General features: G+C 42.9%; 2 protein-coding genes across 2 annotated transcripts; one reads left to right on the forward strand and one right to left on the reverse strand.

Moving 5' to 3' along the window:
- Window positions 1-1,151: 1,151 nt before the first annotated feature.
- zgc:113229 (uncharacterized protein LOC550612 homolog) lies at window positions 1,152-6,406 on the forward strand. The gene is made up of 5 exons (XM_024382967.2): window positions 1,152-2,817; window positions 2,972-3,108; window positions 4,076-4,541; window positions 5,422-5,757; window positions 5,959-6,406. The coding sequence occupies exons 1-5, from the start codon at window positions 1,903-1,905 to the stop codon at window positions 6,202-6,204; spliced, it is 2,100 nt and encodes a 699-aa protein (XP_024238735.1). The 5' UTR covers window positions 1,152-1,902; the 3' UTR covers window positions 6,205-6,406.
- A 2,423-nt stretch (window positions 6,407-8,829) lies between these two features.
- p2rx3a (purinergic receptor P2X, ligand-gated ion channel, 3a) lies at window positions 8,830-23,310 on the reverse strand. Its single transcript, XM_042302849.1, has 12 exons — window positions 23,168-23,310; window positions 22,857-22,992; window positions 21,593-21,664; window positions 21,158-21,227; window positions 20,630-20,720; window positions 20,453-20,530; window positions 16,499-16,640; window positions 16,121-16,257; window positions 15,849-15,942; window positions 15,686-15,751; window positions 11,891-11,968; window positions 8,830-9,273 (listed from the first exon to the last, which is right to left on the reverse strand). The coding sequence occupies exons 1-12, from the start codon at window positions 23,296-23,298 to the stop codon at window positions 9,148-9,150; spliced, it is 1,221 nt and encodes a 406-aa protein (XP_042158783.1). The 5' UTR covers window positions 23,299-23,310; the 3' UTR covers window positions 8,830-9,147.
- Between the last annotated feature and the right edge of the window lie 894 nt (window positions 23,311-24,204).

Genomic DNA, 24,204 nt, shown 5'->3' on the forward strand with positions numbered 1-24,204 from the left:
TCTATCAATTCACACACTCCACAGCTTTCAACTGTGGGTTGTAACTATACTAAACAAAAATATAAACGCAAAAAATGTCAATGATTTTTACTGAGTTACAGTTCATATCATGAAATCAATCAACTGAAAAAAGGTATTAGGCCCTAATTATGGATTTCACATGACTGGGCAGGGGCGCAGCCATGGGTGGGCCTGGGAGGGCATAGGCCCACCCACTCACAAGCCTTCCCAGCAATTCAGAAGACGTTTTTCCCCACTTAAGGGCTTGATTACAGACATAAATACCTCTCAGTTTCATCAGCTGTCTGGGTGGCTGGTCTCAGATGATCCCGCAGGTGAGGAAGCCAGATGTGGAGGTCCTGGGCTGGCATGGTTACACGTGGTCTGTGGTTATGAGTCCGTTTGGGTGTGCTGCCATATTCTCTAAAACGACATTGGAGGCGGCTTATGGTAGAGAAATTAACATAAAATTATCTGGCAACACCTCTGGGTGACATTCCTGCATTCAGAATACCAATTGTACGCTCCTTCAAAACTTGAGACATCTGTGGCATTGTGTTGTGTATCAAAACTACACATTTTAGAGTGGCCTTTCGTTATACCCAGCACAAGTTGCACCTGTGCAATGATCATGCTCTTTAACCAGCTTCTTGATATGCCACACCTATCAGGTGGATGGATTATCTTGGCAAAGGAGAAATGCTCACTAACAGGGATGTAAAAACATTTCTGCCCAAAAATCTAAGAGAAATACTATTTCTTTTGCGTATGGAACATTTCTGGGATCTTTTATATCAGCTCATGAAACATGGGACCAACACTTTACATGTTGCATTTATATTTTTGTTCAGTGTAGATTAATGAATAACATATAAAAACACTTGTTTGCAGAGATCTCAAAGATGTTCAAAATCAGCTTCAACATGATCAAATGTCTGCTAGAAGAACAAAAAGGATTTTGTAAATGTATCACAGATATATCTTCGTGTGGAACAGTAGAAGCAATGTCTTTCCTGATTTGAGGCCAACTCCTTTTGCTGAGACAAAATGCCACCCCAAAAACCTTCTGACCACACTGTTCAGAGAAAGAGGGCATGTGCCAGTGTACACATGTGACAGAGAGACAGAATGAGAGAGAGAAAGAGAAAGAAAGATAGACAAAAGCGAGCGAGATTGAGTCACTGTCACTTGTGGAGGAAAGTGCTATAGAGTAGTTAGACCAGCCTCACTGGTCTGGGTGCATTTATCTGTCTGTAAGGCCTGTTGAATGTCATTCCCATGCTTCTCCTCCTAGTGATGACATGATCGAAAGAAGGGCAACTTCTCCACCACGAAAATCGACACGCGTGACTTCTAGAGATAGAGAGAAACAAACTGGAGAGTGAGAGAATTTGTTAGAGGAAAAGGAAGAGAGAGAGAGAGAGTGAGAGAGAGAGAGTGAGTGTAAGAGACAGAAGAGTTTGAGCGGGTTTTAGCGTTGCTGTTTTTTGACACCGCTGAGTCTACAGAGCGATGTCGCAACTTTTCTGACAACCCAAGGAGGACTGGAGTGACCATGCAACAGACAGAGGAAATAAGGGGAAAGAATATGTCAACAATCCATCTGGGAAAACTGGTGAAGTATGACAATGGAGAACAACTGGAATGATAAAGAGAACAATCCTAACATGCTTCCTAACAAGACAAGAGACGCCAGGGCACACGCCTGAAACTGAACTAAGACTGAGGACAAACACAAGGAATGTTCCAGATTGTTTTCTGTAACTCAATCTCAACAGCCGCTGGTCTGTCTAATCCATAATCCATATACAGCATATCATATGTATGTACTGTATGTTTGTTTGTATATACCATCATTGGTCTGACCCAGGGGGTCTGATGTAAGAGTGCTCTCTGTCCTGAATGTCTCAGCCAAACCCCTCCGTTGACACCCAGACTCTGCTTCAGTCCATGCTCCAGAGACTGAGGCTCCAGCCTGGCTCAGAGACCCAGCACGGCAGGCAGGACCAGGCCCCCCACGGCCCCACCACAGCTGCCCAGGGCCAGGGGGAGGATGGGGGGAGACCTTGGGCTAACGCCATTGGCAATGGGGCTCTGGGGCTGTCTCCGGCTGATGATGTCAGAGCGGCTGAGGGAAAAGGGGGATGTGAGAAGGCCAGGAAAAGTGAGATGTGGAGGTTGGACTCCAGGGAGGAGGTTGGGATACCTGTGTGGGACTGTAATTTTGGGGGATCCATTCGGAGAGGGAAAGGGGAGGAAGGGAGGAAGCAACCCACTGGCAGTCTCCCCAAGTTGGACAGGGGACAGATGGTGTCATCCCCTTTGGCTGCTCAGGGTGCCCCTGTCCTCGCCCCCTTACAGGATGCTGGCAGTGTAAGAGGTGACCCAGGAGGGTCAGTGGGGGCTCTGCCAACAGTGATGACCTTCACAGGAACTCAAACCGGGAACGAGGGCCACATTGACGCATCACCTCTCAGTAACTCATCTCTAAGCTCCAAGACCAAGGGTGCTCAGAACCATGACCGGTCGGTTCTAATGACGTCAAACTCTGACTTTATTCCATTTGACATGGGGACTCAAATGAAGAGGTGGCAGACTTTGGGCTATGGGGGGTCAGAGGTTCCGGGACATGGAGATGTCATGAAGATTATGTCACCTGGTCAAGGTGTAGCAGAAAACACCTCGTCAACTAAGTCGATGAAGAGATTGACACAGAGGATAAAGGAGAAATGGAGGGACAGGCAGGAGAGTTTAGGGAAGAAAAGGAAAGCGGAGGATGGAGTGAGAGAAGAAAGGAAAGATGCAAAACAAGTTAAAGTAAGTACAGTAGAGTTGACTTTGACTCATTTTATTTATTTGATGATGCACTGTTTCATTAGCAAATACAAGTAACATATTTGCTAACCTTTGTTAGCTAACTGTCTAGCGTTACACTCAAACATTCAATATATTTTTCATTCAACATTTTCAGCTGTTAACCAGAGATGATAACGTCACTAAGATGTCCAATAAAGAAGGCTATACGACCACTCAGTCACCAATCAGAGAGGGCCAGGGGGAAGCCCCTCCCACTCTGTCAGAAGACAGCGGTACAGCAGGTCTGTTCAGGTCAGTTCAAAGCAAACAGACAATCAAACAGCTGTCAGTGTAGCAGATCAGCGTTGGTACTGTATGTGTTAGCAGCCATGGTTTGCTTAACTGATATATTTGTGGTTGTTCAGCGTCTGTGCATATGGCTAACTCATTTCCCAATGAAGTAGATTTTATCTACTGTCATGTGATTTGCATTGGTTCAAATGTAATATGTGTACCACTTTGCCTATAGATACGGCATGGAGTATTTCCTAGTCAGGTCAGTAGGTCATGAAAACCTTTTTGTCTTAATTATACACTATAGAACAGCAGGGACTGTGAAGAGACACACGTACAGTTACAGACACACATACACATGATAAGACACACTCTACACACACATACCGGTACACATACACATGATACGACACACACTCTACACACACGTACAGTTACAGACACACAGGCACATGATAAGACACACTCTACACACACATACATTCACAGACACACATACACATGATAAGACACACACTACACACACGTAGAGGCACACATACACATGATAAGACACACTCTACACACACATACACATGAAGTGATCCTTAGTAAATACAAATACAGGGCGAGGAGATTCTTCTGACTATGCGATCTAACTAGGAATAACACCTTGCTTTCACATCTGAGTAAGTTCTGTGTAATATTGGTATATGCAAAGGGAGGTTGTCATAGCTGAGACATTAGTCAGGGTGATACTGGGCACTGACAGCTTTGAGGTGTCGGACACACCCTAGTTACTGACATTTACTGTCAATTACCTGCTTGTTATCGTGCTCTCACTCTCGCTCGCTCGCGCTCTCTCTCTCACTCACACACACACAGGAAGTTCTCAGTTCCTGTTTTAGTGAGTATTGAGTAAGACAGTGGTGCTTTGTTAGATAGTTATATACTGTATGTACATGTTTGATATATCTAATCTAGTATTCCTTATTTGTCATGACAGATCCCCAAGTTCCTTTGAGTTCGGCCTTGGGTCCTTTAGCTTGTTGGAGGAGATCCTCACAGGGCAGGAGTGGGCCAGGTTTCTAAATCCATCACAAGTAGACACCTTAGCCAATCAAACACCAGCTGAAGAGGTCACCAATCAATTAGAGGCCAGCCAGAGACGGCCACAAGATCATGAGAGCGGCCGATCAACTATGACCTTGGACAGAGTCAGACAATCAGGAAATGTGAACAGTCAGTGGGACTTCAGACAAAGTGAATTGGACCTAAGTTATGATAGAAGCGCTGATGTTTCTTCATCTGTCAATATGAATATCACAGAACCAAGCCTTGTCCAAGAACAGAACAGTAAATGTGAACTCATCCAATCGGCACCAAAGGAATATGGTCATGTCCAATCACAAACCAGTTCTGATGAAGTGAGGCCAAATCATATACCTGTGTTAGAGTTCTCGTTCATTAAGGTAAGATTTCACTCAAACCTTATTGTGTAGTTTCCTGTACGCAGGTTAAGCCTAACCTGGACTAAAAAGTAATTCTCCATTGAGTTTGCAGTGTAGTCCAGGACTAGGTTTAATCTGTGACCTGATCTGATCTGTGGTCATACCATGGATCATTTAGCTATTTAATTTGGAATTTTAGGACCCCTGTAGGTATAAAAAATATATATACATTTATTTTGATAACATATTGAATTTGTCCTTTACTACTATACTATAGCCCATACTACAGACAGACAAAAAATAAATCATAAGGAATCATTTTTGAAGTGTCTGTCGTATATCTAGGAGCTAAAATATATTATAAAAAAGATTTTGGAAACATACTTAACACCTTTTTTTGTTGGCACAAAACTACCTCCATACTTATATTGATTGTTTAAAGTGGTGCTGGGTTGTCTTCAGACGAGTCCCGTGACACTTGTGGGGGTTGTAGAATAAAACGGAGAACACCAACGTGTTAGTGAGAATCTTATCTTTCCATAGAGTGTAGCCCAAACGGTTCGGACACAACAGACAGAAGTTGGCACATCGGAGGTAGTGACTTCAGATGAGTCCAGTGGGGCCAAACCAGATGCTACAGATATTTTAGTGAAAGACACATTTTCGGGTCTGACAAACACTGCTGTAGTTTGGCCACCTTCCACCGCAGATGCAGAAGGTCAACATAGGCGGATGAGGTGGATTGACGCAGTCCACGCAAAAAGAAACATCTCTCTGTCTTAAACTGACAGATTTTGATGGGGATATTTTTAAATTACGTCACATAGATTGATGCATGTGTGCGTCAATAATAGACTCTTAAGGATTAAAGTTGATAATAGTGTACCTTGTTGTTCCACAGCCAGTGGAGGTCTTGGATAGCTCTGCCCTGAAGAGCAGGGTCCACATGAACAGAAAAAGAGAGCACCGGTCACAGGAGAGGAAAGAAGAGAGAGAATGTTTAAAAGGAGAGGGGGGAGAGAGATTAGAAGACAACTCAGTCCCATCTGATGAGGAAGAGAGGGAAGAGGGGGACAACTTTATGATGCCTGTCTACCCCCTGAAATCCTCCCTTTCCCCTCTCCCTCCATCCTCCCCCTCTTCCACCTCACATCCCCTTGTCACCCGAAGTATACTGCAACACTCAGTGTTTCAAGATTCAGAGTCCTCACTATCAATGGAAACAGTGACCAAAAAGGTTTGTACAGATTTCACTCTCATTTGTCTGTCCCACACTGTCAGCATTTGGACAACTGTAAATTGAAAAATCATTTGGGGCATTCACCCAATCTCTCTCTCACCCAATCTCTCTCACCCTCTCTCTCTCTCACCCTCTCTCTCTCTCCCTCTCTCTCTCTCCCTCTCTCTCTTTCCCTCCCTCCCTCCCTCCCTCCCTCAGAGGCGGATGTCAAAATCTCGTCACGTGCGGTTCTCTGAGGAGGTAGTTACCATGCCGCCCAGCCTCCTGATCCAGCAGTATCCTGATTCAGAGGAGGATTGTGGAACAGAGGAGGACTCCACGCTAGAGGAGAATGCAGTGATGGAGGAAGTTCAAGTTGTGCCGATGATGCTACAGCCCGCTGCTGCTCTCCCCGCCTGGATATTAGCTCTGAGGAGGAAGACAAGGAAGAAACACAGGCACTGAACAATAACAGGCTCATCCTTGTCTACCCTTATTTAACCAAGCAATTACCTTGAGAATCTCCTTTGCAAGAGAGACTTGGCAAGATAGTAAAAATACTTTGTAATTACTTTTGCATCTTTTTTTTCATTCAACTCAAATGTTTGATACTGAGTTATTAGTGCTTTCCATGGGGAAGGGAAGAGGAAAGGAAACGAGATTACTTCGATCATTCTACAAGCCAACACACAAAAACAAACTCATGTCATTACATGATCGCTATGTTTACGTGTGAAAGTGTTCTAAGTCCATTAGCATGGAATGTCAGGAGACAATAGTTATAACGGACCGTTTCTCTCTCTCTCTCCCTCGCTCCTCATCAGTCCTTATTAATTAACAGTGGTGTAAGGCCATTAAGAAGCTCTTTTGCTGATCTATTAGTGTTGTGATGGGTCCTTGGTGAGAGGAGGAGTGCCCAGGTTGTGTGTGTGTGTATGTGTCCGTGCATATTGGGTGTGTAATGCAGAAAAACACAATACAGCAGGCACGACTCAGTCAAGTCCGATAATTGTATAATTGCTGGTTACCTTTGCTTTCCACCAGGTTCCAAGATCAATATAGGACCACGGCATCTTTTCTCATACCCCCCCATTGTTATAGTACATCACAAATGGAGCAAGACAGAGATGGAGAAAGGGATGAGGCCAGATAACTGTAACATATGAACTACAGAGTATGTACAAAGGTAATGGGACCAGGGCAAAGCTTTTATGTGGCGGCAGACTGTGGAACAGCTACAATATTGAGAGTAACAGTTTATAAAGTTATTTGTTTGTTTTTACTAAAGTGTTCATCCCACTGTACAGAGATAGTTTGCCCCCAAAGATCGGAACACATTTTAAAAACACATTTTAAAAGTTATTCAGAGATTCAATTGTTACGTCATTCAGGGCAAGTGGGGCGGAGCCCCATCTGTTTTGAGCCTCACATTTTTAGCAATAAATAATTAAACATGTATATTTGTTTTAAATTGGGGGGGCTTGCCATTTTGCATGTTATTTTGGCATTAATATGTGTCACATATTAGTTTGCAAACTATGTAAAAAAAATATATATAAATATCATTGCGTTAATAAAGGCGCACACACACATGGTCTCTTTGTTGTGTTCTTGAGTAAGGCAGCTCCAAAATGCAGGTGTTTCAGCCTAGCACAGTGCTTTCTGTGGTGGTGTGGCGAGCCAGCTGAAATAGGAGCAGTGTTCTGTCACTCATGGGGACACTACGTCACAGGCCAAGTTTATGTCCTTAGTAAGGGTAGACATCCAAAATGTCAGCCCTTTGGGTCCTGCCATAGAGTTATATTATAAGTGCCCTTCCAAGAAGGCTCAAGGTCATTGGCTAAAAAAATAAAATGACGTCAAATCACATCATATGTACAGTAGCTATGATTAGACTGATCATGTCAACAGCTTACTGTCAATGTCTTAGCTGGCATTAATCATCACGAATCAAGTCAGCAATCTACTGGCAAATTCCTTTTTAATCCTTGTCATATGAAGAGAAATAATGAAGAGAAATTATAGATAAAATGTATCGGTGCTCATCGGCCATTGGACATAAAGATTACACAACAAGTTGGAAATCGCAAATTCAGCAATGAGTTATTTGGAAGGAATCAGTGGCTAACTGCAAGGATTGCAATGCAACCAGTAGCCAGCTATTCAATGGAGTGGCTGTGATTTCCCACCATAAATCCTAAGAATGCCAGACTTTGATGACAAAGTTTGATGACAAAAACGCCATGCCACCTTCATGTTTAAGTGAGCACATCACAAGCCAAGGTGAGTCCAAAATTCCTTGTATGCTGCTGCATAAATGATGTAATATGCAAGGGAGCTATGTATACTATAGCTAAGGAAGTAATACTAAGTGTATGTTGTGTCGTAAGCTGTTAGTTGCCCATGTTCATCACCCTAATAATTTGGTCTATTTTCACCTCTAATTTCGCCTAACGCTACTGTTCTGTTTCGGTGGTGCTGCACATGTAGCCTATAACCTGTTTTTGAGAAATGTCATCATCTAATATTGTAAGAGGTTTCATTGTCTGCTTATATGCCCCCTTCATTTATCCTACAGTTCTGACTTGGTGTACAGGGAAAATACTGTAAGAGCAGCCCATCTTCTGCATTCTGCCGCTGTACATTTCAAAAGTGCTGAACACATAGTTATATTGACTACATCCATCGCCGCTTGCTCATTAATGTCTTAATCGAAATGACAGAATGCCTATTATCTGCTCGTCGTTCCCGTATGCCATAGTTTGGACGTCTTAATTGTCAGTAGAAACCACATTTGTTTTATCAGCTATGTTTTTTAAAAAGGCAGTAAATAAGGCTGAATTAATTGTTTCGTTGCCAGACAAGGCTCCGCTGATAGGCAGGTGTAGCGGTGGTTAGGATTCACTCCATTGTGCTGGAAAGAAAGCTCTTCTGTTGGGACAGCTTTATGTAGGCCCTAACAGTTTGTGGGCACCGCTTGTCGCCGTTATAGTGTAATTCATGTATTGTTTAGTGTTGTGTAGTGTCTTTGCTGGCATGCATCTAAAAACAATTTGGGGAGTTTGCCCCACCAAGATTTACATGCTAAAATCACCACTGCTTCACCCACATGAACATGGAACATATCAACAGCTGCTGATGAACTAAGGAAGTGTGGCAGGAACTTCCACTCTGCCGTTGGGTTGATGTGGACTGTCACTCAAAGCTTCTTTTTTCTTCTTCTTCTTCTTCTCCTTCTTCTTGGGTATAATGGCAGTCCTCAAACAAAATGTTAAGGTGCACGCTGCCACCTACTGTGCTGGAGTGTGCCATCAATCATGGTTTGCCTAATTCTTTAGTACTAGGGGGAAGAAAAAAAAAATACAAATAAATCCCTATTAACTTCTAACAAACCCTGCCTCAAACCACTCAAAGCTGCTGGTCCAGGCAGAGGGAGACAGTTCCCGAGTCGTCTGAAACCTTCTCCTCTGGTTGGATTGACAGCTGGCTGCAACCTTCTCGAGAGAGTAATATCTGTATCTGTGACTCAGAGACCTAGGGAGAGGAACAGAGGGAGAGAAGATGGGGTAGAGGAACAGAGGGAGAGGAACAGAGGGAGAGGAAGAGAGGGAGAGAAAATGGGGTAGAGGAACAGAGGGAGAGGAAGAGAGGGAGAGAGAAGATGGGGTAGAGGAACAGAGGGAGAGGAAGAGAGGGAGAGAAGATGGGGTAGAGGAACAGAGGGAGAGGAAGAGAGGGAGAGAGAAGATGGTTTAGAGGAACAGAGGGAGAGGAAGAGAGGGAGAGAGAAGATGGTTTAGAGGAACAGAGGGAGAGGAAGAGAGGGAGAGAGAAGATGGTTTAGAGGAACAGAGGGAGAGGAAGAGAGGGAGAGAGAAGATGGTTTAGAGGAACAGAGGGAGAGGAAGAGAGGGAGAGAGAAGATGGTTTAGAGGAACAGAGGGAGAGGAAGAGAAGATGAAGATGGTTTAGAGGAACAGAGGGAGAGGAAGAGAGGGAGAGAGAAGATGGGGTAGAGGAACAGAGGGAGAGGAAGAGAGGGAGAGAGAAGATGGGGTAGAGGAACAGAGGGAGAGGAAGAGAGGGAGAGAGAAGATGGTTTAGAGGAACAGAGGGAGAGGAAGAGAGGGAGAGAGAAGATGGTTTAGAGGAACAGAGGGAGAGGAAGAGAGGGAGAGAGAAGATGGGGTAGAGGAACAGAGGGAGAGGAAGAGAGGGAGAGAGAAGATGGTTTAGAGGAACAGAGGGAGAGGAAGAGAGGGAGAGAGAAGATGGTTTAGAGGAACAGAGGGAGAGGGAGAGAGAAGATGGGGTAGAGGAACAGAGGGAGAGGAAGAGAGGGAGAGAGAAGATGGGGTAGAGGAACAGAGGGAGAGGAAGAGAGGGAGAGAAGATGGGGTAGAGGAACAGAGGGAGAGGAAGAGAGGGAGAGAGAAGATGGGGTAGAGGAACAGAGAAGATGGTTTAGAGGAACAGAGGGAGAGGAACAGAGGGAGAGAGAAGATGGGGTAGAGGAACAGAGGGAGAGGAAGAGAGGAACAGAGGGAGAGGAAGAGAGAGAGAAAATTTAGAGGAACAGAGGGAGAGGAAGAGAGGAACAGAGGAGAGGAAGAGAGGGAGAGATGGGGTAGAGAACAGAGGGAGAGGAAGAGAGGAACAGAGGGAGAGGAAGAGAGGAACAGAGGGAGAGGAAGAGAGGAACAGAGGGAGAGGAAGAGAGGAACAGAGGGAGAGGAAGAGAGGAACAGAGGGAGAGGAAGAGAGGAACAGAGGGAGAGGAAGAGAGGAACAGAGGGAGAGGAAGAGAGGAACAGAGGGAGAGGAAGAGAGGAACAGAGGGAGAGGAAGAGAGGGAGAGAAAATGGGGTAGAGGAACAGAGGGAGAGGAAGAGAGGAACAGAGGGAGAGGAAGAGAGGGAGAGAAAATGGGGTAGAGGAACAGAGGGAGAGGAAGAGAGGAACAGAGGGAGAGGAAGAGAGGGAGAGAGAAGATGGGGTAGAGGAACAGAGGGAGAGGAAGAGAGGGAGAGAGAAGATGGGGTAGAGGAACAGAGGGAGAGGAAGAGAGGGAGAGAGAAGGTGGTTTAGAGGAACAGAGGGAGAGGAAGAGAGGGAGAGAGAAGATGGTTTAGAGGAACAGAGGGAGAGGAAGAGAGGGAGAGAGAAGATGGTTTAGAGGAACAGAGGGAGAGGAAGAGAGGGAGAGAGAAGATGGGGTAGAGGAACAGAGGGAGAGGAAGAGAGGGGAGAGAAGATGGTTTAGAGGAACAGAGGGAGAGGAAGAGAGGGAGAGAGAAGATGGTTTAGAGGAACAGAGGGAGAGGAAGAGAGGGAGAGAGAAGATGGGGTAGAGGAACAGAGGGAGAGGAAGAGAGGGAGAGAGAAGATGGGGTAGAGGAACAGAGGGAGAGGAAGAGAGGGAGAGAAGATGGGGTAGAGGAACAGAGGGAGAGGAAGAGAGGGAGAGAGAAGATGGGGTAGAGGAACAGAGGGAGAGGAAGAGAGGGAGAGAGAAGATGGTTTAGAGGAACAGAGGGAGAGGAAGAGAGGGAGAGAGAAGATGGGGTAGAGGAACAGAGGGAGAGGAAGAGAGGGAGAGAGAAGATGGTTTAGAGGAACAGAGGGAGAGGAAGAGAGGGAGAGAGAAGATGGTTTAGAGGAACAGAGGGAGAGGAAGAGAGGGAGAGAGAAGATGGTTTAGAGGAACAGAGGGAGAGGAAGAGAGGGAGAGAGAAGATGGGGTAGAGGAACAGAGGGAGAGGAAGAGAGGGAGAGAAGATGGTTTAGAGGAACAGAGGGAGAGGAACAGAGGGAGAGAGAAGATGGTTTAGAGGAACAGAGGGAGAGGAAGAGAGGGAGAGAGAAGATGGTTTAGAGGAACAGAGGGAGAGGAAGAGAGGGAGAGAGAAGATGGGGTAGAGGAACAGAGGGAGAGGAAGAGAGGGAGAGAAGATGGGGTAGAGGAACAGAGGGAGAGGAAGAGAGGGAGAGAGAAGATGGGGTAGAGGAACAGGGGGAGAGGATGAGAGGGAGAGAAGATGGAGTAGAGAGAAAGAGAGAATAAGACAGATGCTATTCACCTCTCTTTCCCACACACAAACGATGCATAACACAAAACAATATACTTTTATCTGAGTAATTAAAAAAGTACCTCCTCAAATTTCTTGGCTTTGTATTGGTCTGCCCCCTTCAGGAAGTTCAGAAGAATGATGTCACAGAGGACCGTACCCTGCAGCCAGTCAGAACGAAGAGTTATACAAGTTGACTTAACGAATCGGGAAATACAGTGAGCTCCAAAAATATTGGGACAGTGACACAGTTTGTTGTTGTTTTGGCTCTGTACTCCAGCACTTTGAAATAACATAATGAATATGAGGAAAATGGTGCAGACTGTCAGCTTGAATTTGAGGGTATTTTCATCCATATCAAGTGGACCCTTAAAAAATTACAGCATTTTTTGTGTATAGTCCCCACATTTTATGCGGACCAAAAGAATTAGGCCAAATTCACTTACGTGTATTAAAGTAGTCAATAGTTTAGTATTTGGTCCCATATACCCAGCACTCAATTATTACATCAAGTTTCTGACTCTACAAACTTGTTGGATGCGTTTGTTTTTGTTGTGTTTCAGATTATTTTGTGCCCAATAGAAATTAATGGGATATAATGTATTGTGTCATTTTGGAGTCACTTTTACTGTGAATAAGAATATAATATGTTTCAAAACAATTCTACAATAATGTGGAAGCTACTATTATTATGGATATTTCTGACTGAATCGTGAATAATTATGAGAGAGAAAGTTACAGATGGGACCAAATACTAAACTTTTGACTACTTTAATACACTTATAAGCAAATTTGTCCCACTATCTTTGGTACCCTAAAATAGATGGAAAAGAAAGTTGGTTGATATTTATGTCGCACATGCAGCTAACAAAAATATATGGAAATGTCAGCTCTATTCAAAATTATAACCAACTAATTGCAGCATTAACAGAAAAATTGTAGAGGCAAGCGGAAGGGGGACAAGGCAAGGAACCTGCATTAAAGACCAAAATTGGTTAAAGAAAATTGTGATAAATAAAAAAGTATACTAGTGTAATTTAAGAAAAAAAAAATGTACAGCTGTGCCATACAGGTTGCAAAATATTTGGGAAGAGATTTTCAATTAATTGATTCCATGGCACATGGTTTATGAACTGATACACAAAACGATGCCAGATTCAAAACTTTTTCAATTTAAATGATTTTTTTTATTTTTTATTGTAACCAAAATGATGTTATATCTATGAGGGATACTACCATCCCAGCTCTGCAGATTTTGCTGCAAAGAGACAGAATCATTAGCTCACTTGTTTTGGTACAGCCCATAGTCTTGGTTATGCCCATATTATGTACAGTAGCTTGTTTTTGGTTGCAGGTTAAAATCAAATCAAATCAAATTTATTTATATAGCCCTTCGTACATCAGCTGATATCTCAAAGTGCTGTACAGAAACCCAGCCTAAAACCCCAAACAGCAAGCAATGCAGGTGTAGAAGCACGGTGGCTAGGAAAAACTCCCTAGAAAGGCCAAAACCTAGGAAGAAACCTAGAGAGGAACCAGGCTATGTGGGGTGGCCAGTCCTCTTCTGGCTGTGCCGGGTGGAGATTATAACAGAACATGGCCAAGATGTTCAAATGTTCATAAATGACCAGCATGGACGAATAATAATAAGGCAGAACAGTTGAAACTGGAGCAGCAGCACGGTCAGGTGGACTGGGGACAGCAGGGAGTCATCATGTCAGGTAGTCCTGGGGCAAGGTTCAGGAATGGCTTAAGAATTACAACATTTACCTTGAGCTAACTCTGCAAATAGCACTGCTGGGTGATTTCAAAAGTCATAGTCAATTGATCAATAATATAATGCGCTTAGCAAAACATTTTATCTTTAATTTACAATCGGTAGAAACTATGAGAATAGAAAGGTTCAGACACTTTTGTGAAACATTACAGCATAGTTTAAAAATATATGTCAGCTAGAAATCAAAACTGGGTGGTCTTCAGAGATAGATGGGAGGGGCTAAGGGTACTGTAGCTGAAGGATGGGCAAGCCGAAAAACACCATCCTAACCGTGAAGCACGGGGATGGCAGCATCATGTTGTGGGGGTGCTTTGCTGCAGGAGGGACTGGTGCACGTCACAAAATAGATAGCATCATGGAAGGAAAAGTATGTGGATATATTGAAGCAACATCTCAAGATATCAGTCAGGAAGTTAAAGCTTGGTCGCAAATGGGTCTTCCAAATGGACAATGACCCCAAGCATACTTCCAAAGTTGTGGCAAAATGGCTTAAGGACAACTAAGTCAAAGTACTGGAGTGGCCATCATTAAGCCCTGACATCAATCCTATAGAATATTTGTGGGCAGAACTGAAAAACCATATGCGAGCAAGGAGGCCTACAAACCTGACTCAATTACACCAGCTCTGTCAGGAGGAATGGGCCAAAATTCACCCAATTTATTGTGGGAAGCTTGTGGAAGGCTACCCAAAACATTAGACCCAAGCTAAACAATTTAAAGTCAATGCTACCAAATACTAATTGATTGTATGTAAACTTCTGACCCACTGGGAATGTGATGGAATAAATCAAATCTGATATAAATCAGTCTCTCTACTATTATTCTGACATTTCACATTCTTAAAATGAAGTGGTGATCCAAACTGGCCTATGACAGGAATTGTGAAAAACTGAGTTTAAATGTATTTGGCTAAGGTGTATGTAAACTTCCGACTTCAAGGATATGCATATTCTTAATACCATTTGAAAGGAAACACTTTGAAGTTTGTGGAAATGTGAAATTAATGTAGGATAATACAACACATTAGATCTAGTAAAAGATAATACATTTTTAAAAAACATGAGTTTTTTTTTTCCATCATCTTTGAAATGCAAGAGAAAGGTCACAGTGTATTGTTCCAGGTTAGGCGCAATTTCGATTTTGGCCACTAGATGCAACATTTTAGACTGATTCAATGAACCATTGCATTTCTGTTCAAAATGTTGTATCAAGACTGCCCAAATATGCGCTCTCCTCAAACAATAGCATGGTATTCTTTCACTGTAATAGCTACTGTAAATTGGACAGTGCAGTGAGATTAACAAGAATGTAAGCGTTCTGCCCATTTCAGATATGTCTATGTCCTGGGAAATGTTCTTGTTACTTACAACCTCATGCTAATCACATTAGCCTACGTTAGATCAACCGTCCCGTGTGGGGGGGGACACCGATCCCGTAGAGGTTAATTAAAATCTTTTTGCGGGGGCCTCCCGAGTGTCGCGGCGTTTTAAGGTGTCTCTACAGACCTGGATTCGATTCCAGGCTGTGTCACAGCTGGCTATGACTGGGAGACCCATGAGGTAGCGCACAATTGGGCCTGCGTCGTCTGGGTTAGGAGAAGGTTTGGCAGGCCGAGATTTCCTTGTCCCATCGCGCTCTAGCGACTCCTGTGGCGGGCCGGGGCACATGCATGCTGACACGGTAGCCAGGTGTACTGTGTTTCCCCTGACACATTGGTGCGGCTGGCTTCCACGTTAAGCGGGCATTGTGTCAAGAAGCAGTGTGGCTTGGCTGGGTCATGTTTCGGATGACGCACGGCTCTCGACCATCGCCTCTCCCGAGTCCATGTGGAGTTGCAGTGATGGGACAAGACTGTAACTACCAATTGTATACCATGAAATTGGGGAGAAAAAAGTGGTTAAAAAGTATTCACTTTAAGATCAAAGTCATTGTATAATTTCAAATCCAAAGTGCTGCTGCAGTACAGAGCCAAAACAACAAAGCATTTGACACTGCCCCAATACTTTTGGAGCTCACTGTACTTGCTTATAATGGTGGTAACATTCTAAACGTATTGCATGGCCTCCTTTTGAAACATACAGTCTGAGTACAGAAGCCTTACCAATCCCACGGAGGTAAAGGCTGCCACTACGTTGATCAGAGTAGGAACTGTGTTGAACTTCCCTGCCTGAAAGAACAGAGACAGATTAATCCCATGTGATACACAGATAACAGGTACGAAAGCACACACACACACACACACACACACCCTAATCCACACTCACGAGGCCAGTGACCAGGATGTCAAAGCGGATGGCGTAGGCCTTGTGGAGAGTGCGGAACTCCGTCCCATTCTCATTTTTGTAATATTTAGCAAATCTGTGGAGGGAGATAGAGGAAGAGACAGTGTCAATGAACACAGCTTTACAACGTGGAAGAGGGGGGGTGAGGAGTGGAGAAAAAGGTGGTGGAAAACGACCTGACAGAAGAAAGGGAGAAGGAGGAAGAAAGAGGGGGATTCCCTTGAACGACACTAAACTGAAAAGGGTTTCAGTACCTGAAGTTGTATCCCTTAGTGATGCCATTCTTCTGAAACACAGCATCAAGCCGCATAAAGGAGTAGTGTGGTTCACATCTCTCTTCTGACTCATCCAGATTACACTGCCATTCAATGTTGATCGCAATCTCTCCACCCTGATAGAGGGAGATAGAGGGAGGGAAGAGAAGGGGGGATAAGTGAGGAGAGGGAAGAGAAAATGTAGGGAGAAGCATGTGGGACTGGAGATATATAAAATGGAGAGGGAGAAGTGAGTGTTAAGAAAGCAGAATGAGAGAGAGAGAGAGAAAGAGAGAGAGAGAGAGTAGAGGAAAGAAAGATGGAGACTCTCGGGGGAGAGAGATGGAGAGGTGGAAGAGGGGAGGAAATATGTCTCACTGTCTGAGCGATGGTGGAGAAGTTCTGTCCTGTGTAGCGCAGCACTTCTCCCACCTTGAAGATGGGACAGTGGAGGTTGTGCTCCGGGTCATACGTACAGCTCCTGATATAAGTCGCATTCAGGGATGATGGGAAGTTCCCTCTGTGGGAGAGAGAGGGAAGGTAAAAACATGAGCGATAGAGCCAAATCCCCTTCAACAGAAAAGAGAGGGCAACGAGTTGACAGGAAAGCCCTAAAATGTGCTGAGTGAACAGGTCAGGGCACTAAGAGATGACCTCATCATGGAGGAGATGACAGCCAAGGCTTGTATTAAAATCAAATGTTATTAAATGAATGACACAGATAGACAACTCAAGGTTAAAACACATCCAATACTTACACTGAGTGTACTAAATGGCTCTTTCCATGACATATACTGACCAGGTGAAGCTAGGTGAAGGCTATGGTCCCTTATTGATGTCACCTGTTAAATCCACTTCAATCAGTGTAGATGAAGGGGTGCAGACAGGTTAAATAATGTTTTTTAGGCCTTGAGACAATTGAGACATGGATTGAGGATGAATGGGCAAGACAAAGATTTAAGTACCTTTGAACGAGGTATGGTAGAAGGTGCCAGGCGCACTGGTTTGAGTGTGTCAAGAACTGCAACGCCGCTGGGTTTTTCACGCTCAACAATTACCTGTGTAATTACCAATTACCTTCTGGGAGGGAGAAATATATTTTTGTCATGGGCAAAGAAACTCAAATGGGGTGACTATACTAATTAATACACACTTTGATCCGATTGTGCAAACTGTGCAAACAGATCAACAAGGAAGATGGATTATTTTAAATATGCTACTGGACCAAAATCAGATCTGGTTAATTCATCTATATGGGCCAAATAATGATGATCCATACTTTTTCAAAAATATATATAATAGTCTATTGAGCTCACAAGCAATGAAATAATCTATTATTATGGTGGGAGAATATAATATGGTTTTAGGTACCTCAATAGATCGTAAAGGAAATCACACTACAAACTATCACCCTCAAGTACTGAAGGAGATCACAAAGATCATGGTTACATTAGAACTTGTGGATATATGGAGGTTGAAAAACCCTGACCCAGTGAGATATACATGGAGGAGGCTTCATCAAGCTAGACGTCTTGATTACTTCCTAGTCTCGTTCTTGCTGGCATCAAAAGTTTCAAAAGTATTCATAGGAGACTGAATGCGAGTGAACCACCATCTAATTGGCCTCCATATAAATCTGACAGCATTTCCACGTGGATGGGGATAGTGGAAATTTAATCAAAGCCTATTGGTTGACAATTTGTTCTTAAGTTCTTAACTAAGACAAAATGATTCATAATTGACTTTATTTGTACAACATAGGTACAGCAGATCCCCTTATTGTATGGGACACTTTCAAATGTACTTTTAGAGGCCATTCAATACAATACACATCATTAAATCAAAAGCAGTTTAGGTCAAAAGAGATTAGACTAATAAAGGAAATAGAGGAAGTAACAGAGCAGGTAGATGGTAACGGAAACTGTACTTATAGAGGCATAAAATAGGTTAGAGGAAAAACTAAATAAATGGAGGTACTTATTCAAGAACCATCAAGTGTAATGTATTACAAAAATAAAGTGAATTGGATGGAAAATGGTGAAAAACACATGGAAATTCTACCAAAAATAATTTACAGAAACTCGTTACAAATGATGGAGATATCCACGATTCACCAAATTATATTTTGAAAGAGGAAGCAAAATATTTGAAGCATATGTTTTCTCTTCAGTCTCCTCCATTTCCACTGAATGATGTAAACTGTAAGGATTTCTTTCCTAATAATAATGTAAAATTAATTAACACATCACCCTGTGCGAAGGCCAGGAACTTTTTGAAGCAATAAAATCTTTCGCAATATCAATTGAGGATGCTGAATTCACTGTCTTTATTCAGCAGTCACAAAATGAACATGGGAAAGAGTGACTTTTCCTCCATAATGAGTGTACTTGACAGCTGCCCTGATGATATTTTCCCAAATATAAACTCTCTGTCACACTTCCAATGACATCATGCAGTGTGGAGAGACGTTTCTCAACAACAACTAGGATATAAAAAAATCATCTTCGCACATCAATGACAAACGCCCGGCTGAACCACCTCAGTTTGCTGTCTTTTGAGCGTCAACTGACAGATACATTGGATTATGACGTAATCATCATCATATTCAACTCAAAACCTTGCCGTCTCGTCTGCGCCTTGTGATGTAGGTCACGCTTTATGATACGTCTTCTAAAGGTAAGGTACCATTTTATAGTACTACTGCCTGCCGTGGTATAAATGGTAACATCAAATATAGGCTTGTTTGCCCTTGGAGATTGAAGTGCGTCTGAAGATAAGTTTTATGTTGTTAGCAAGTCGGCAACTGGTCTAAAGTTACTGTCTTATATTAATATGCTGGGATAGGTAATTATTTCTGGAAAAAACTTAGTGGTCTGAATACTTTCCGAATGCACTGTATCTACTGCATGGATCGTTCCATCTGAGCACCTGGTGTAATCACATTCTTTAACAAACATTTTTTGGTTGAGTTGGAGATGTGAATGCAACATATAATTTGTTAACTTGTCAACTAGTTAATGGGCTATTTACTGTAATGGGCTATTTACAAACAGCCATGAGTTAAATTAACTGAGGCTGCAGTTGATGGCTGGGGGCAGTATTGAGTAGCTTGGATGAATAAGGTGCCCAGAGTAAACTGCCTGCTCCTCAGTCCCAGTTGCTAATATATGCATATTATTAGTATATGTGGATATAAAACAATCTGAAGTTTCTAAAACTGTTTGAATTATGTCTGTGAGTATAACAGAAGTCATATGGCAGGCAAAAACCTGAGAAGAAAACAACCAGGAAGTGGGAAATCTGAGGATTTTCAACTCATTCCCTATTGAAGATACAAAGGAATTCTCCGGTTGGAACATTATTGAAGATTTATGTTAAAAACATCCTAAAGATTGATTCTATACATCGTTTGACATGTTTCTACGGACTGTAACGGAACTTTTTGACATTTTGTCTGCTCCTAGTGAACGCGGTTCGTGACTTTGGATTTGTTTACAAAACGAGCTAATAAAAGTAGCTATTTGGACATAAATGATGGACATTATCGAACAAATCAAACATTTATTGTGGAACTGGGATTCCTGGGAGTGCATTCTGATGAAGATCATCAAAGGTAAGTGAATATTTATAATGTTATTTCTGACTTCTGTTGACTGCACAATATGGCGGATATCTTTTTGGCTTGTTGGGTCTCTGAGCGCCGTACTCAGATTATTGCATGGTTTGCTTTTTCCGTAAAGCTTTTTTGAAATCTGACACAGCGGTTGCATTAAGGAGAAGTTAATCTATATTTCCATGTATAACACTTGTATTTTCATCAACATTTATAATGAGTATTTCTGTACATTGATATGGCTCTGCAAAATCACCGGATGTTTTTAGAACTACTGAACATAACGCGCCAATGTATACTGAGATTTTTAAAAATAAATATGAACTTTATCGAACAAAACATACATGTATTGTGTAACATGAAGTTCTATGAGTGTCATCTGATGAAGAGAGGATTACCTTTAAAATGGTATAAGATACTTGTATGTTTGAGGAATTTTAATTATGAGATTTCTGTTGTTTTGAATTTGGCACCCTGCACTTTCACTGGCTGTTGTCATATCGATCCCGTTAACGGGATCTCAGCCCTAAAAAGTTTTTAACCAATCTTGTCCAATGCTCTGGCTATTCATCACGTTAGGAATTTAGATTTTATTGTTAGTCTCACTACTCAAAACAACTTCCCGTGGATATGGGTGAGACCTCCTGAAAGTACTCCAGCACAACTTCATAAAGGTCTGCCCATTACAGCCCCAGAAATGGGAGGTGTGTGGGACTCACCTGGTAACGTTGAACATAGGGAAGCGGATACTGTTCTTGATGAAGATGGTGAAGTTTTCCACTTCCATCATTGGTTGCCTGAGAAAGGGGGAGGGAGAGAATGTATATACAGTACCAGTCACAGGTTTGGACACATACTCATTCAAAGGTTTTTCTATAATGAGAGAAATGTCTTACATGTGGACTTTGTCGTCCTCTGCAAGGCACCAACCCTCCATCTCACAGCGTCGTCCTTTAGAGGAGTTCACACAGGCACCAGTTATTATTCCTGGGGGAAGAGAGAGAGTGAGAGAGAGAAATAGAGAGAGTGTCAGGCGTGTGGGTACTTGTGGAGAATTCAGGTGCAGGAGAGCAGAGGGTTGTGAACAGGCACACACTTTATTACAGCAGGAGAAACCAACAGACGGACGCAGCTGCGTCAAAAACCTCCTCCAGCCAACAAGGCAAAGTGTGTAGCGCCCACAATATTCACACAACATAAATGTAGAGCAATACAAATAAGCTTCAAACGCTTAGCCTAGTGCGTACAACACGTAACACACCAAATAATTACACACAAAGACATGAGGGGGAACAGATGAGTAAATAAATACATGTAGTGGGATTGGGGAATGCAAAACCAGGTGTGAATGGAAAGAGAGAGAGAGAGAGAACACAATGGAGTCCCAGCACGGGAATGACGGAGAAGAGAAGAGAGGGACTCACCGTTTCCAGTGGAGCTCCCCAAATACTTGTCGCACTCTTCATCCGTGTCACACTTGTACTTGCTTTCACTCTGAACACAGACAGTACAGATGCAGGACATAGATGCAGGCCTGATACACAGGCAGTAACATTGCCCTGTGATCAGAAACTCTGTCACCACCCAATATGAAATGCCTTGGCTTTTGCCAGTGGTAATGGCCGGGACATCATAGAGTAGAGTACTCTGTATTGTTATAAACATGGTATAGGTGCAGTGTTTCCCAACTCCGGTCCTCGAGTACCCCCAACAGCACACCTTTTTGTTGTAGCCCCAGACAAAAACACCTGATTCAACTTGTCAAGGGCTTGATGATGAGTTGACAAGTAGAATCAGGTATGCTTGTCCGTGGCTACAACAACAAGGTACATGGTACATGTATACTGGACTGGACTCACCTCCGGGCAGAATCCTTGGAACTGGTTCTCTGTGATGATGAGCTTGGTGATGATGCAGAACACTGCGGCACCCTGTCAGATCATATTCAAAACCAACAGTTTAGCCTAAACATCGTCAAGGCAACATATCAGGCCTACTGCTAAAATCATCTCAAAGCCTCAACCAATGCATGAGTCTGTAATTGTTTAACCAGTTGGTTGGGCTAATGCTAAACTGACGTAGTAGCTATACATCATGAGTCACTCGGCCACAACTTCCACCCAACCAAAGGACTTTTCCTTCATCACCTCACACAAAACACTTCCCTTTAAGTGTTTAAAATGACCACCACTAAGTGCTCAATCACTTTATATCAAGTATCAAAAGACTGTTCGGGTATGTTTCAACTGAGTGAACTCCACCTACATATTGCGATCATTTAATCAAAAGTTGAATCAATATTTTGTATATTGCACAGTATGCACAGTTACACTCCCCAACTTATTTATTTGGACAGCGAAGCGAAAACCTTTCATTTGGCTTTATACTCCAGAATTTTGGTTTTGGGATCAAATGTTTTATATGAGGCAACAGTCCAGAACGACACCTTTTATTTTCATTTAATTTAGAAATGAAAGCATTTTGTGTATCTAGTCCCCCCATTTGAAGGTGTTATAAGTATTTGGAAAAATTCACTTATAGTGTGTTAAAGGGATACTTCACCCAAATGACAAAATTACATTGGTTTCCTTAACCCGTAAGCAGTCTCTGGACAAGACATGACAGTGATTCATGCTTTGGTTTACTTTCCTTGGCACTGTTTCCACATGCTGACGTTTTAGCGTTTGTGGCACAAATCCCATTCAAGTCATGGGACCAATATTACAATATTACATTTCTATTGGACACAATATAATCCAAAAACGTTTGACTACTTTAATACACTTTAAGTGAACTTGTCCAAATACTTATGACAGCTTCAAATGGGGTACTAGATACATAAAGTTTTAATTTCTAAACCTTAGAACAGATATGAATGAAAACACGCTCAAATAAAAGGTGACATTCTGCACTCCTGCCTCATATAAAACAGTTGATCTCAAATCCAAAATGAGTATAGAGCCAAATAAAACATTTATGCTTTACTGTTCAAATAAATATGGAGGGGAGTGTACAATATACAGGTTGTGTACAGTAACTAAGTATGGTTGCGCTGCAGTATAACGTTGGTGTCGTCTCAGATTAGGGTCAAGGTTTAGGGGTCACGCTCAGGGTGTCACGGACCTGTGTAGGGGCGACATAGTCCGCCACATCCATCACACGGTTGTTATGGTAACCGAAGCCCTTCACCTTGGTCATGACCGAAGACTCGATGCCCGAGTCTCTCACCTGGTACGCCTTTTCGTGATAAAAGACCCAACTAAACGACAACAGAAAGAAAGATAGATGGAGGCGAAGATTATGGAGGGGGAGAGGTAATGAAGGAGGATTATTTAACAAGAGTTCTAGAATGTTGGAGAGAGGAAAGGAGATGAAGAAGAGAGGTCAACATTATCACACACACACACACAGAGGCAAAAACAGGTTGTACAGACCATAGGAAGTAGATGATGATGAGTAGTTGTACGACGCGGTTGATGATTCCAACAGACCTGCTCTTCACCACCACCGACTTGGTCGTCTCGTAGGTGAAGAAATCCGTAATAAAAGCCCATATCTTAGGCATCCTGAGAACTGGGTTGTGTGCATGTGTCTATTTGAGAGACAGCTACAGCGATAAGTGTATTTTGCATCAGTTTCTTTAGAAGTATGTGAGTGAGAGCCTTTAGTTACCACACAATGCTGCTGATAAGACTTTTCGCATAAATTCCCTGTGTCCTCTCTTTCTTCGTTTCACCCCTATCTGTGCCTCTATCTCTGTAATGATTTAGTACATTCCGTAGGTCACCTTGTCCCCCTCCCTGCCTCTCTCTCTTTTTCTCACACATTGGGTAATGGTCATATTGGACCTTCCCCTTTCTCTGAACAAAGAGAAAAAAGGAAAGCAACCCTTTTGGCTTTTTATCTCTCTGTTCCTCCATCACATACTCTCCCTCTCCTCATCATAACAGTTCTCTGCTCGGACTCCTGAACAAACTAAAGTCTCACTACATGTGAACACAAAACACCTTTAAATCCAATTTAACGCCATACAAGCCAACAACAGAACAACATGTGGACAGTACTCTGCAGAACAGAACAACACATGGACAGTACTCTGCAGAACAGAACAACACATGGACAGTACTCTGCAGAACAGACCAGCACATGGACAGTACTCTGCAGAACAGAACAACACATAGACAGTACTCTGCAGAACAGAACAACACATGGACAGTACTCTGCAGAACAGAACAACACATGGACAGTACTCTGCAGAACAGAACAACGTAGACAGTACTCTGCAGAACAGAACAACACATGGACAGTACTCTGCAGAACAGAACAACACATGGACAATACTCTGCAGAACAGACCAGCACATGGACAGTACTCTGCAGAACAGAACAACACATGGACAGTACTCTGCAGAACAGAACAACGTAGACAGTACTCTGCAGAACAGAACAACACATGGACAATACTCTGCAGA

This window comes from Oncorhynchus tshawytscha, linkage group LG21 (genome assembly GCF_018296145.1).
Source record: "Oncorhynchus tshawytscha isolate Ot180627B linkage group LG21, Otsh_v2.0, whole genome shotgun sequence".
NCBI classification, from domain to species: Eukaryota; Metazoa; Chordata; class Actinopteri; order Salmoniformes; family Salmonidae; genus Oncorhynchus; species Oncorhynchus tshawytscha.